Genomic DNA, 14,164 nt, shown 5'->3' with positions numbered 1-14,164 from the left:
TACTTTCAGATAAGAAAACTTTTTTTTTTATTATTTAATTTCTGAACCTTTTTAAACTAACGCAGGTTCGAATTTGGCTCATCGTACACGAAAAATTAAAACAAAATTTGCATATTAGTTTTGGTAGATTTATTCCGTATATGAAGGGTTGCCCCATTCTCAATACTTTACTCTTTACGCTAAAGCTCATAGTACTTTTAAAAGAGCTTCCTGTTCTAATCAAACGGCCCCGGGTTAAAGTAGACGCTCTTAAAAAATTGGGACAAACAGTCAAACTTTAGCGTAAAGAGCAAGGTATTGAGAAGGGGGTGACCCTTCATATTTGGAATGACTTCTGTTCGTTTTTCAAATAATTCCAGTAAATCTGGCTAACCCTCTATTAAATATACCCCTTCCCTCAGGGATAACTCCTCCATGGAAATTTCATCCAAAGTAAAGTGCAACCCCCCCTCCCGTGAAATTCTGTCCAGACCGTTCCGTCCTCGTTGAGAATCCCCCCTTCCTTTAAAATTACTCGCGGGTGGTTCAGCCTGAAAAATTCTCCTTAGTATTCTTTCATTTGAACAAGACTTTAGTCTCTAATCGGTTTCTCGAACACACCAGAAATCCCCCCTTCCGTGAAAATTATTTCCCGGAAATCAAAACACTCAGAAAAAAACTCCTAAATAATTCTCCCTGAACATCTCCGCATGAAAAATTTGACAAAGAGAATGTCAGACAATTAAAAAGAATTTAGTATAGTAATTCTGCCAAATCCCCCAGTGTAACATTTCCCCTGGAATATTCAGCCCCCCCCCCCCCCCACCGAAATTTACTTCCCCAATAAAAATTATCTGTATATAAATCCACTCTAAGCACAACCCCACCTCAACCTCCAAAAAAATGTTTGTTTACTTCCTAATAACAAATACTATACATAAACAATGGGCGAATTTTATAGCTTACAGGCCTATGAACTGTGAAGGGTCATTTTACACCTAAAGACATAATTATTTGATCTTTCAACTATGCTGTACAAAAGGGCTATCTCAAATTTGGTCCGATAATTCTGGTGAGAAATGGGTGTGATAGGGAGCCCAGTTGCCCTCCAATCTTTTTGGTCACTTAAAAAGGACACTAAAACTTTTTATTTCCGTTCGTATACAGCCTCTCACGATCTTCTAGGACCATTATTTCGAAACAATCACCCCTCGAAAAAAAAATTAACACGCATCCGTAATCTGTCTTGTGGCAAAAATAGCGAAGTTCCACATTTTTGCGGATAGGAGTTCGAAACTTCTTCAGCCGAATTCTCTGGTACACTGACTCTGATGGTGTGATTTTCATTAATATTCCTTTAATTTTAGGGAGTGTTTCTCCCCTATTTTAAAAATCCGGTAAATTTTCAAAGGCTCGTAACTTTTTATGGGTAACACTTTCGTCCAGACTTAGGTCAGGCCTCCAGCCTTAGCATTGCCAAAATTAAATTATTAAAAGAAATTATAGTTGGAGAAATGAGACAATTTTATTTGAATTTTTTATTTAAATTTTCATTATATATCTGTACAAAAGTACTTTTTTTTACAAAAAAAAAAAAATTAAAGAACTATTACTTACCCCATTGACATAGGCTAGAATCATATCCCTGGTCAGTGTGTCATCATTTTTGTAAAACTCGGAAAATGTCTTATAGGCTGCTTCGTCAACAAATAGGGCAAGTTCCAAATGTAAATCGTCAAAAGCGCTTGAGCCCACGCGACGCTTGTGGAAGAATGAATACGGCTGATACATTCTTTTTTCTGTTTCAATCTGTACCATGAAAAAAAAGCTTTTAGTAAGTTAAAACTAAATTTTTATGTGTTTAAGCTTTCTAAGTTTTTGGAATTTTTTAAATACATTTTCACTTCAAATAAGATGCTGATCTCTAAGTAAGATGTGGTTGTTCTCACTGTATTTACATATAACTCTTAAGCTACAACTGAATCTCTTCTTGTATAACTCTATTTTTTCAAAAATAAATTTTAGTGGCTATTAGTTATGCAATACTAATTCTTATTGGGAAGTCTGAATACCTTCAAAACAATATTGTTCACTCTAAAAAAACTGGACTAAATAAAAAAAAAACGGTAAGATTAGTTGTTTCTATAACTCTAACTATGTAGCATTTAAAAATGTTAGGAATAATCAAGAGAAGTAATTTACATAAAGAGGATTGTGATATTTACTCTTAGAAATTTCACATTCAACAAATTTTTATCTACAAATTGTTCCCTCATGGATAGTTTTAATGCAGTGGCGTATTCAGAATATCCAACTATTGGAAAATTATCTCTGCTATTAACCTGTTGTAAAATAAAAAAAAATATTATCTCTCCATGGAGCGGTAAATGGAAACCCATTTACCACTTAATAAGATGTACATAAGTAGCACTTACTTATAACTTTTTTATTCCACTTGCAGGATAATTGTAGCTTGAAATAGATTAATGGGGATTAATTTAGCATGATTTTCTTTTCTTTTTATATATTATTTTATTTTACTGATAACAAAAAACTTAAAACAATTTAGAAAAGAAAATTTAAAATATTTTTCCAAGTCAAGAATTATAATATTCTGTTCAATTCAATGCATAATTTCACCCCCTGATTCATATTTCCTAGAATAGTTCTTAAAATTGGCTTCGTACATTTATTGAGTTACTCTTATCAATGTTTTCCTTTTTTTGCACCAAGCCCTCACAAGTTAAGCTCTTCGTGCGCTGTACATTCAATTTTATTTTGTGTGTGTGTGTGTTTGCGTGTTTTTTTTTCATAAATTATTATGCTAGCGATTTTTCAATAAATGAAAAAAGTTTTTTCTGTTATATCTAGTAAACAAGTAGTACAGTAGTTTAAACTGCTCTCTAAAAGGTACAACAGCTTTCTGAAGCCTCTAAAACAATTTTTTACCTTTCCTATTTTTTACATCTGACTTTTTGACAGCCTACTAGTGATAAATCCACACATAAATACATCTAAATGAAACTTCGCAACTCCACAGTAACCAAAAGAGATCTTATTACCGAACATTTTTAGTAGCGAAGCGATAAAGATCTTTCCAGCATCTTAAAAATGTTCGAGGTTGTCTAGCAGAGTAGCAAACACGCTGCACATTGGGTAAAGCAAGTATCTAAAGATGGTAAAACATAAACTGTTATAATTACTTACTCCTTCAGTGTTTGTGTTTGAATCATCCTCTTGCTTTTTGATTACCGGAGCATCTGAGAAATAATAATAGGATGTCATGATACGTTGCAACATTGGGGCATTAACTAAATAGTATAATATACTTATATATAATATTTTATATTATATATTATATATAATATTATTATATTATATTATATTATATTATATATTAATTTTATATAATACTTATTATATATAATTTAAATACTATAAATATAAATACTTATAATATAAATACTTATTATATAGTATAATGTAGAGAGTATAATTAATTTGCTTGTTGCAGATGTTGAGTTACTCGAACAGACATTTTAAGGGTAGGCCTACGCATCTGCACTAATAGCTAACATTTAGAACAATAAAATCCCAAAGTTCATTTGCGACGTGAGAGATATTAAATAGTGATAAAAACATACATATTATATACAATGTTTAAAGGTAATTTTAAGTGTATTCACTTTCGTCCATATTCCAAGTTTAGGTCTGAATTCCCAAAATGTTGAGTAAAAAATTACAAGGAATAGCAGTCAGGTAACTAACAAACTCAAATATATGGATAATATTAATATTTTTCAGTCGTAAGAGGAACTTATCAGTCATAAGGGGCACAAACGGATAAGAACACATCCTTAGAACTTAGCAAAGGGACAAAATGTAATGAAAAAAGACTACAAAAATGAAACCATGAAGATTCCAGAGTGCAAACAAAACAATATATATATATATATATATATATATATATATATATATATATATATATATATATATATATATATATATATATATATATATATATATATATATATATATATATATATATATATATATATATATATATATATATATATATATATTAATATTAGCCTCAGTAGTACTAGTGTCATAGCAGTAGTATTAGGAGTAGTAGTAGAAGTAGTTGTAGCTATAGTAGTATTAATAATGCTGTTTTAGTATTAGTCGTAATAGTGGTGGCAGCTGCCTTAGTAGCATTAGCAGTTTGCAGATATTGCCTTTTGGTCAACTGAACCTACTCTTCATCATGCCCTGGAAGTTTCAGCTTGATACGCTAAGCCGTTCGAAAGATATTTCTGATACGCCCTTTTGACCAGCTTTATACAAATAATATGTTGATATAGTTCAATTTTCCCACCATCATTTCTTCCGATTTTCATCTCACATATATCTCATGTAATTGTCGCTACGGAAGCAGTAGTTGCAGTAGTAGTAACAGCAGTGCTAGTAGTAGCTGTAATAGTTGTAACAGTGGTAGTAATAGTAGTATGAAAATGCTACGTTTTTGGTCATTAATCATCCCCCTTATCATTCCCTGAAAGTTCCATCCCCTTATCATTCCCTGAAAGCTCCAACTTAATACCCTCAGTCACATTCTCTGAAAGCCTCACCTAAATGTCCTTGGTCTTTTTAGGCACTAAATGTCAAACATACCCTTTTTTCCTAACAACAAATACTATGCGTATACAATGGGCGAATCACATATCTTAAAGCTCTTGCCTCGAGGGCTCTGGGGGTTGACATCACCATCGATATATTAACTGAATCTTTTAATTATGCTGAACAAAATGGCTATATCAAAATCTTGCTTGGATGTTGCTTGGATGTGTGATGAGCGTGTGAGGGGGAATGCTTGCCCTCGAATGATATTTGACTCTTAAAAAAGTCACTAAAACTTTCAATTTCAATTTTATAAATTGTGGAAGATTAAACTTAGAGTAACCTAGGTATTCACTGCTCTTGTGGCAGTTTTTACACTGGCCACACTCATCGACGATTCTTAGAGTGATTAAATAAAAAAAAAGTTTTTTTTCAACTGAAAGCAAAGAGCGACATTAAAGCTTAAAACGAAAAGAAATTACTCCGTGCATAAAAGAGGCTGTCTCCTCCTCAACGTCTCGCTCTTTACGCTAAAGTTATTTAGTGTTTAATAAAGTAGAATTAAGAGAAAGAGTAAAACTTTAGCGTAAAGAACGAGACGTTGAGGAGGGGACAGCCTCTTTCATGCACGGAGTAATTTCTGTTCGTTTTAATGTCGCTTCTTACTTTCAGTTAAAAAACTAGTTTTTTATATAATTTCTGAACGTTTTTGAATAAATGCATGTTTGATTTTGGCTCTCCGCACATAAATTATTAAAATTAACTTTTGCATATTAATTATTGTTTTTTGGCTAAATGGCTTTCTCTTAGTTTTGATCAGAAGATTTTGAGAAATAAGAGGTGGGGAAGGAGGCCTCGTTGCCCTCCCATTTTTCGGTTACTTAAAAAGGCAACTAGAACTTTTAATTTTTAACGAACGTTTTTATTAGTAAAAAATATACGTAACTTAAGAATTAAATTACTTACCAAACTTCTATATTATTATATTTTTATTATGTATATGAAAGGGTTTGTCCCCTTGTTAATACCTCGCTCTTTACGCTAAAGCTTCAATTCTGTCCCAAGTCTTTAAGAATTAAATAAAAAAAAACTAATTTTTTTTACCTGAAAGTAAGGAGCGACATTAAAACTTAAAACCAACAGAAATTACTCCGTATATGAAATGGGTTGTCCCCTCCGCAATCCCTCGCTCTTTACGCTAAAGCTTTCAATTCTTTTAAAAAGTAGAATTGTGGTAAAGAGTCAAACTTTAGCGTAAAGAGCGAGGGATTGCGGAGGGGACAACCCATTTCATATACGGAGTAATTTCTGTTCGTTCTAAGTTTTAATGTCGCTCCTTACTTTCAGCTAAAAAAAATTTGTTGTTTTTATTTAATTTCTGAACGTTTTTGAATTAATGCATGTTTGGTTTTGGCTCTCCGCGCATAAATTATTAAAATGAAATTTGTATATTAATTCTTTTTTGGACTAAATGGCTTTCTCTTACTTTTGATCAGACGATTTTGAGAAATAAGGGGTGGAGAAAGAGGCCTAGTTGACCTCCAATTTTTCGGTTACTTAAAAAGGCAACTAGATACGAGGGGGTTTGTACCCTCGTTAATACCTCGCTCTTTACACTAAATCGTAAGTTTTGTCCCAATTCTTTAAGAATGACCCTTGAATCAGAAAGGCCGTAGAATAAATAGTTGAAATTACTAAAAATACTTTAGCATAAAGAGCGAGGTATTTATCTCCTCCTAAATACCTCGCTCTTTATGCTAAAGCATTTTTAGAACCCCTCATATGCGTAATAATCTCTGTTCGTTTTAAGTTTCAATGCTACTCCTTCCTTTCATTTGAAAAAACGTTTTCATGTTTATTTTTCAATGTTTTCTTATAGTAGTGCGAGAAAATCCTGCGCCCTTTCCATTGAATTTTTCTTCCCCCATGACAGATTCTTCCAAGGAAAGATCCTCCAACATAGCCCCCTCCCCTCAGCCCCACCCCCAAACAAAATAAAATCCCCCTGAAAACGTCTGTACACTTCCCAATAACCATTACTATATGTAACACTGGTCAAAGTTTGTAACTTGCAGCCCCTCCCCCAGGCCTTGTGGGGGAGTAAGTCATCCCCAAAGACATAGTTATTATGGTTTTTGACTATACTGAACAAAATGGCTATCTCAAAATTTTGATCCATTGACTTAGGGAAAAAATGAGCGCGGGAGGGGGCCTAGATGCCCTCCAATTTTTTTGGTCACTTAAAAAGGGCACTAGGACTTTTCATTTCCGTTGGAATGAACCCTCTTGCAACATTCTAGGACCACTTGGTCGATACGATGACCCCTGGGAAAAAGAAAAAAAAAATAAATAAATAAACACGCACCCGTGATTTGTCTTCTGGCAAAAAATACAAAATTCCACATTTTTGTAGATAGGAGCTTGAAACTTCTATAATAAGGTTTTCTGATACGCTGAATCAGATGGTGTCATTTTCGTTAAGATTCTATGACTTTTAGGGGGCGTTTCCCCCTATTTTCTGAAATAAGACAAATTTTCTCAGGCTCGTAACTTTGGATGGGTAGGACTAAACTTGATGAAACTTATATATTTCAAATCAGCAATAAAATGAAATTCTTTTGATGTAGCTATTGATATCAAAATTCAATTTTTTAGAGTTTTGGTTTCTATTGAGCCGGGTCGCTCCTTACTACAGTTCGTTACCACGAACTGTTTGATGACCCTTGAATCAGAAAGGCCGTAGAATAAATAGTTGAAATTACTAAAGATACTTTTGTATAAATAGCAAAGTATTTAGGAGGAGAAGACTCCTCACATGCGTAATAATCTCTTTTCGTTGTAAGTTTTAATGCTACTCTTTACTTTCAATTGAAAAAACTATTTCATGTTTATTTTTTCATTGTTTTTTTATAGTAATGCTAGAAAATCCTGCAAACTTTTCATTGAATTTCTCTTCCTCCATGACATACTCCTCCAAGGAAAGATCCTCCCACATAGCCCTTTCCCCTTAACCCTCCCCAAACCCAAAAATCCTCCTGAACACGTCTGTACACTTCCCAATATCTATTACTGTATGTAAACACTGGTCAAAGTTTGTAAATTGCAGCCCCTGCCCCGGGGACTGTAGGAGTAAGTCATTCCCAAAGACATAGTTATTATGGTTTTTGACTATATTGAACAAAATGGCTATCTCAAAATTTTGATCCGTTGACTTTGGGAAAAAATGAGCGTGGAAGGGGGCCTAGGTGCCCTCCAATTTTTTTGGTCACCTAAAAAGGGCACTAGAACTTTTCATTTCTGTTAGAATGAGCCCTCTTGCGACATTCTAGGACCACTTGGTCGATACGATAACCCCTGGAAAAAAAAATAAATAAACACGCACCCTTGATCTGTCTTCCGGCAAATAATACGAAATTCCACATTTTTGTAGATGGGAGCTTGAAATTTTTGCAATAGCGTTCTCTGATGTGTTTAATGCGATGGTGTGATTTTTGTTAAGATTCTATGACTTTAAGGGTGTGTTTTCCCCTATTTTCCAAAATAAGGCAAATTTTCTCAGGCTCATAACTTTTGATGACAATAACTAAATTTGATGAAACTTGTATATTTAAAATCAGCATAAAAATCCAATTCTTTTGATGTATATTTTAGTATCAAAATTCCGTTTTTTAGAATTTCGTTTACTATTGAGCCGGGTCACTCCTTACTACAGTTCGTTACCACGAACTGTTTGATTTATTCAGTGCCTTAATCCTGTAGAAAAACTCTCACATTAAAAAAACCTTGCGAAATCTTTGAATTTACTTTTGCTAAAAAAATGTTTTTCAATCGCGTCGTTTGTGCAGATTTTGCACCCATCTCTATTTTCTTTTATTATTTTTTTATTATTTCTGTTCTCTATATCTCTATTTCTGTTATTATTTTGTTATTAATATTTTCTGCTATTCCAGTTAATTGTAAGGGCAAGGGTTGTCACAAAATGGACAGAAATTTAACCCTGCTGAATCTTAATAAAAAAAAACACTTTTTTTCTCAAAATTTGTGATAAGAATGGAAAAAAGCAGTATAAATTCTGATTTGCTTGATGATATTAATTTAGAAATAAGAACATTTTCACACTGTAAACATATTTTAATTTTACCATTTTGCAAAATTGTTAATTGCTCACCATTGGGCGCAACGAAGTTTAGACAAACTATTTGACATAAATTGGTAAAATGAAAACCAGTTGAGGTAAAAATTTACACAAGCTCAGTCAAGGGCGTATCTAGGATTTTAGCTTTGTCTAGACGACAGAAGAAACTTTTAAAACGCATCAAAAATTTGGTAAAATGTATTTTTGCTACGTCTTTACGAGTTTGACAAAAACTCGGGCCCTGCTCCCCCTGGATACAGTCATGATCCTAGTCACCATACTAGGACTTTAAATAGATTGGATAATCATATAACTAGCTTAAATAGATTAAACATGCCTTTAGCAGGAAAATCCATGGTAGCAAAATAATAATAACTTTTATATTTTTGAGAAGATGCTAAATATTGTTAATAGTTACTAAAATGTAATTATTACTACAATCTTAGGCTCAGATAGGGCGGGGAGATGCTCAACTTGATGTAAATCATCTGCCTACATTCACCTTCAGAATGGTACGTATCTAGAACGTACGTTTCTAATTTTATCGAATACTGTCAGAGAAAGCCTATCGGAAGATATCTTTTTTGGTAAAAATATTTTATATTACAAATATTTTGGTATCAAGTCTAAATCTCTAACGTAAGTTGATAGCATTGGATCATGCTTGCTTAATACATCATAATCAAGGTATCAAGCCTAAATATTACTTTCATCGAAACTAAAATCCGGAAGACTATTAATGGGTTTAAACAGATGAACTCCTATGCAATCGAACTTTTCATCTTTAACGTAAGTTGATAGCATTGGATCAAGCTTGCTTATTACATCATTATCAAGATATCAAGGTATCAAGCTTAAATATTACCTTCATCAAAACTAAAATCCGGAAGACTATTAATGGGTTTAAACAGATGAACTCCTATGTAATTGAACTTTTCATCTTCAACGTAAGTTGATAGCATCGGCTCATGCTTGCTTATTACATCATTCAAGCGACGATTCAACGAATGAACTTCGAATGGTTTGCCGTTGTCCAAAATATAACCTTGCTAAAAATATAAGGGGAACAAATTTGAAAGTGTATACCAATGTCATAAATAGTAGACAAGCAGTTGGCCACAGTTATCCGAGTTTAAGTTCATCTTTTCATGACGCCATTACTCGCTATTAAAGTGACACTGGCTTTTTATCGTTGCTTCGACAGGTTGAGGAAGATGTGCAATTCAAAGAAAATTTGAATGAAAACTGTGGTCTTTCAAAAAAGAAATGTTGAGATCACTAATCCAAGTTTTACAGTTTAACGATGATAGACAGACGTAGAATCGTATCTTGGGTAATCCATCTGATGTCAAACAAAGACCTTGTCGTCTCTAGTACGGTGGAATGAGGTGGTAATAAAGGATTCAAAGGGAATTGCAACTTCAGGGGAGGGAGTTGAGTGTTGGCCTCAGTCCGTTTGGTGATGCAATTAGTTGTTGATAGCAATAGTAGTAGTATTCCGTGTAATAATTTTCAGGAAATTAAAGAATTTATTTTAGTTTAATACATTAGTGTTAGTATTTAAATTCTAATATTTTTGGTAGGGGCATAATTTGCTACGGGGTAGGGAGCAACTGCCCCCAGACCTCAGTTTGGCCCCCAGACCTCAGTACCCCCCAGACCACAATTTTCACCCCTAGCTGAAATTTAATTTCTTCAAAAATCTTGTCAAAACTAAGATATTCCCTGCATAATTCAAATATCAACAGAAACAGATCAGTTTTCTTTAGTTTATATTTACCTTTAAAGTACTATAAAGCACCTTTATAGTACTTTTATAATACTATATAGCACCCTTATAGTACCAAACGGCTCATTTTTCAGTTTTTACGTTCATTTTCACTTGATTTGGGAAAACTGGCTCCAACGTTGCCCCCCCCCCCAGGATTTTGACGAAATTACGCCACCTATTTTTGGATTGTGAATGCGAAAAGCATGCTGCTTTAGTTGCGATACTTTTGACTTTTTTATAGATGTCACGTAGAGTCGGAAAAATTTTCGAAATGACATTTTCAAAAGAAAGTTCTTAATGAGATTTTTAAACGGAGTTCCCCAGAAGCAATTCAAGGAATAGTAAAGAGTTATATTAAAACCTTAAACAAGCAGAAATAAAGCCATTTATTAAGTTTTACTTAAACGAGCATAATTAAGGAATAATAATTAAGTCCAGTTTAAAAATAACAAACATATTATAAATAAGAGTGAAAATACCACCATCGCCTAAAGGCTAAAGTGTCGTTTGCACTCTGATGAAAACAATATGTTTTTCGAATCGTGAGTTTTTAAAAGAACATTATAATACTATTCCAGGTTTACTAATAGGTGCTACCACAAACAAAACTGGAGCCACCACAACTCTCTAAAAGGCCACTGTCATTTTTACTTTATTGAAAACATTTTCGAAACAGAAAGTTCTTAATGAGATTTTTAAACAGAGTTCCCCAAAAGTAATCCAAGGAATAGTAATGAGCTATATTAAAACCTTAAACAGGCAGAAATAAATCTGTTTATTATGTTTTACTTAAACGAGCATGAATTAACAAGAATAATCAAGTCCAGTTTAAAAATAACAAACATATTATAAGTAAGAGTGAAAATACCACCCTCGCCACCACCCACAGGCTAGAGTGTCGTTTGGACTTTGATGAAAACAATATGTCTTTCGAATCGTGCGTTTTTAAAAGAATATCATGATACTATTTCAGGTTTACTAATAAGTGCTACCACAAACAAAAGTTGAGCCGCTACAACCCCTCTAGAAGGCCACTGTCATTTTCACTTTCTCATTTTCATCAATGCATCATCAACAAAACCAAACATAAAATCACACCAATAACCAAATTTACCGCAAAAAACATATAAATCACTAAAATAATAAGTGAATTATTTTAAAAAGACATAAATGCTGCACATCATAATATATAAATCAAACAAAAATAGAATAGAAATTATAAAAAAGGAGAAAAATTTAAAAATTATAATCTTGAGTAGTTTATAGTTAAGTCTAAAACTCACGTTGGGTTTGTGACGATATATTTTCTAAACTCTTTTATATGTCGTAACCAATGTTTTCTTTTTTTACTGGTTATTGTAGGCTATTTAAATCTTCCTTAAGCATTTAGTACCTTATGACGCTACTCACAATAAGTCTCTATATTAAATGTATCAATCTCTTTAGATTTATTTAAAGTGATGAAAACATCTTTTAGTTTTACAACAATTAAATTGAATTTTGGATATAATATATTGTTGCCAGAATTTTAAGCATAGAGAAATCTTAGACAAAAAAAATTTATTAATGTCAAAATTAATGACAAAAACAAATTTTTCCAAAATGCACCATAAAGTTCCGATTATCAGGCAACAAGGAACATGGCTTTGACTTGAAATACAAATAGTTTAATATACAGTCAATTACAATTCAGGAAATATATGCTATTTAAAATTCCACATAAGGTGAAATTTGAAATTGCCACATTGCAATTGTCTTAAAGTAGATGTCATCGTTGTACCAACATTCTGACTCCCATGGCATTCATTTTAATGTATTGTTAAATAGTTAACAGTGTTCGATATTGGCATTGTTTTATAAAACAAGGTTACTAAACTATGAAATTCAGAAAATTAAACATATATTAGTAGCTCCTGTATAAATTGAGAACATGGCAAAAAACAACGCTTAGGTAAGTAGAATACTGAGAAGATAGCACAGACAAAGGATATATGATATCGTATACCTTTTGTGTGTTAAAATTCATTCCTCTGGATTTCTAAAAAAGGTGCGTCCGCTTTTTCTGCTATTGGAAAATTTGAAAGAGGGACAACTTATCTTTTTAGACAAAACACGCAGATGAATAACTAGTTTATTTTAACTAGTTTTTTTCTTCTATTTAAAGTTAGCAAACCACCATCGATAACGATATTTACCAGTTGTTCTCCACAATGACTGATAGACGCAGTAATATCTATCCCTCTGTGCAATAGATGGCAGTTTTGTTCAGGTAGAGGCACGTCTTTGGTTAGATTTCCATTTGAAACTACTATTTTTGCCTGAGGTGCCAATAGTCTATCATTCCTAGTAAAATGCAGAGAATAGCTCCTGTAACAAAAGAAGGGTCTAAGTTTTTATCATCTCCTTCTTAAGGGATTTCAATTATGATTTTTACTGCTATTACAACACAAGCTAACTTGCTTTATTTATTGCCTTAAAAAGGGAATCTATTCAACTCCTTTTGAATATTATTTCGTATTTTTGAGGCAGCTCCCTGTTGCCTGTAAAATTCAATAAGTGTCTCACTCTTCGCATGTTAACTAATTCGTATGAACTGAAATGTCATCTAAAGGATCTGATTCATCAACAAACTTTTTCTGATGGAATTAAGGAGGGAAGAAAACTTACTGGACATTTACTGTCCACGTAACATAATCTATGAAACTTACGCAAATAAACCGATCAATGATGTTTCCATCTATTCCTAGGATTATCTAAAACTAACACTTTACTGAAAACACAAACTCACATAAAAAGAACAAGAATGTTTTTTATTCCGAGTTTTTTATAAATGTTTTATGTTTTCATGTAAGTAAAATATAAGTTTTGCAGAATCGTACAAACCTAAAGAAATATCATGAGTCGATTTATTTGCACTGGTTTTATGAATATATGTGGTTTAGACTGCAAGTCTTATTCGAAGTCTATTTTTGAGGTAGATCATTGTTGCGAAGTAATAATTTTGCTCGCTATAAGTTTCAAATACGTGCTTCTTATTCCATCAGAGAAACTATTTCTTTGAATAGTTAAGAAACTTTTTCTTAACCTCACTTAATTTTTCAAAAATTATGTAAAAGCAGGAATTCTAAACATTGGTTTAACTAATTATACTTTTATGAAAGAAATGACGGTAAACAACACGTAACTTTTTTTCTCTATTGAATGTAAGCGTTATTAATACTGCCTTGCTGTTATATTATGTGTGAAGCGTGCATAGGGGGAAAACTATAGCTGATCTTCTCCACTCTGGATACGGCAACAAAAACTAGCATTTTGATGATATATGGCATTTTTAGGCTTTATCAAGACATATTTATAAGAAAAATCACAGTTGCGAAAATTAGCTTGAGAATGAACCATTACTTAGGGTTCTTAGGGTTTTTGACGTCGATAATGTCAACTGCTTACTACTTATTTGGATTTGAGGTCATGATTGAGGTGTTTCAGACTTGTTTGAATTCTAAAAACATGTTTTCATATCTACAAACTTTTATTGGGTTGAATTCCCAAATTGTATTTCCGAATTACTGTTCAGCGAAAAAATAATTTTTCACCGGACAGTTTCCCTGAAAGTACTTTTTCAATGTTAGGTTACTATGGATCGTTTTTCACTTTTTACT

The 14,164-nt window shown here is 32.7% G+C and overlaps 2 protein-coding genes across 2 annotated transcripts in view; one reads left to right on the top strand and one right to left on the bottom strand.

Moving 5' to 3' along the window:
* The window catches only part of LOC136033307 (uncharacterized), a 107,782-nt gene that overhangs the window by 52,824 nt on the left and 40,794 nt on the right, over positions 1-14,164 (top strand). The gene's annotated exons all lie outside the window — the stretch shown is intronic.
* LOC136033306 (A disintegrin and metalloproteinase with thrombospondin motifs adt-2-like) overlaps positions 1-14,164 on the bottom strand; it is a 54,214-nt gene that overhangs the window by 35,405 nt on the left and 4,645 nt on the right. Inside the window, exons 3-6 of the mRNA XM_065714080.1 lie at positions 12,701-12,872; positions 9,600-9,783; positions 3,187-3,239; positions 1,597-1,788 (exon numbers count right to left, since the gene is read on the bottom strand). Of these exons, the coding sequence (XP_065570152.1) occupies positions 1,597-1,788; positions 3,187-3,239; positions 9,600-9,783; positions 12,701-12,872 (601 nt within the window). The remainder of the gene's footprint in view (positions 1-1,596; positions 1,789-3,186; positions 3,240-9,599; positions 9,784-12,700; positions 12,873-14,164) is intronic.

This window comes from Artemia franciscana, chromosome 11 (assembly GCF_032884065.1).
Source record: "Artemia franciscana chromosome 11, ASM3288406v1, whole genome shotgun sequence".
Lineage (NCBI taxonomy): Eukaryota > Metazoa > Arthropoda > Branchiopoda > Anostraca > Artemiidae > Artemia > Artemia franciscana.
Note: the sequence above shows the minus strand (reverse complement) of the source record. Positions and strands in the feature narration are given on the sequence as shown.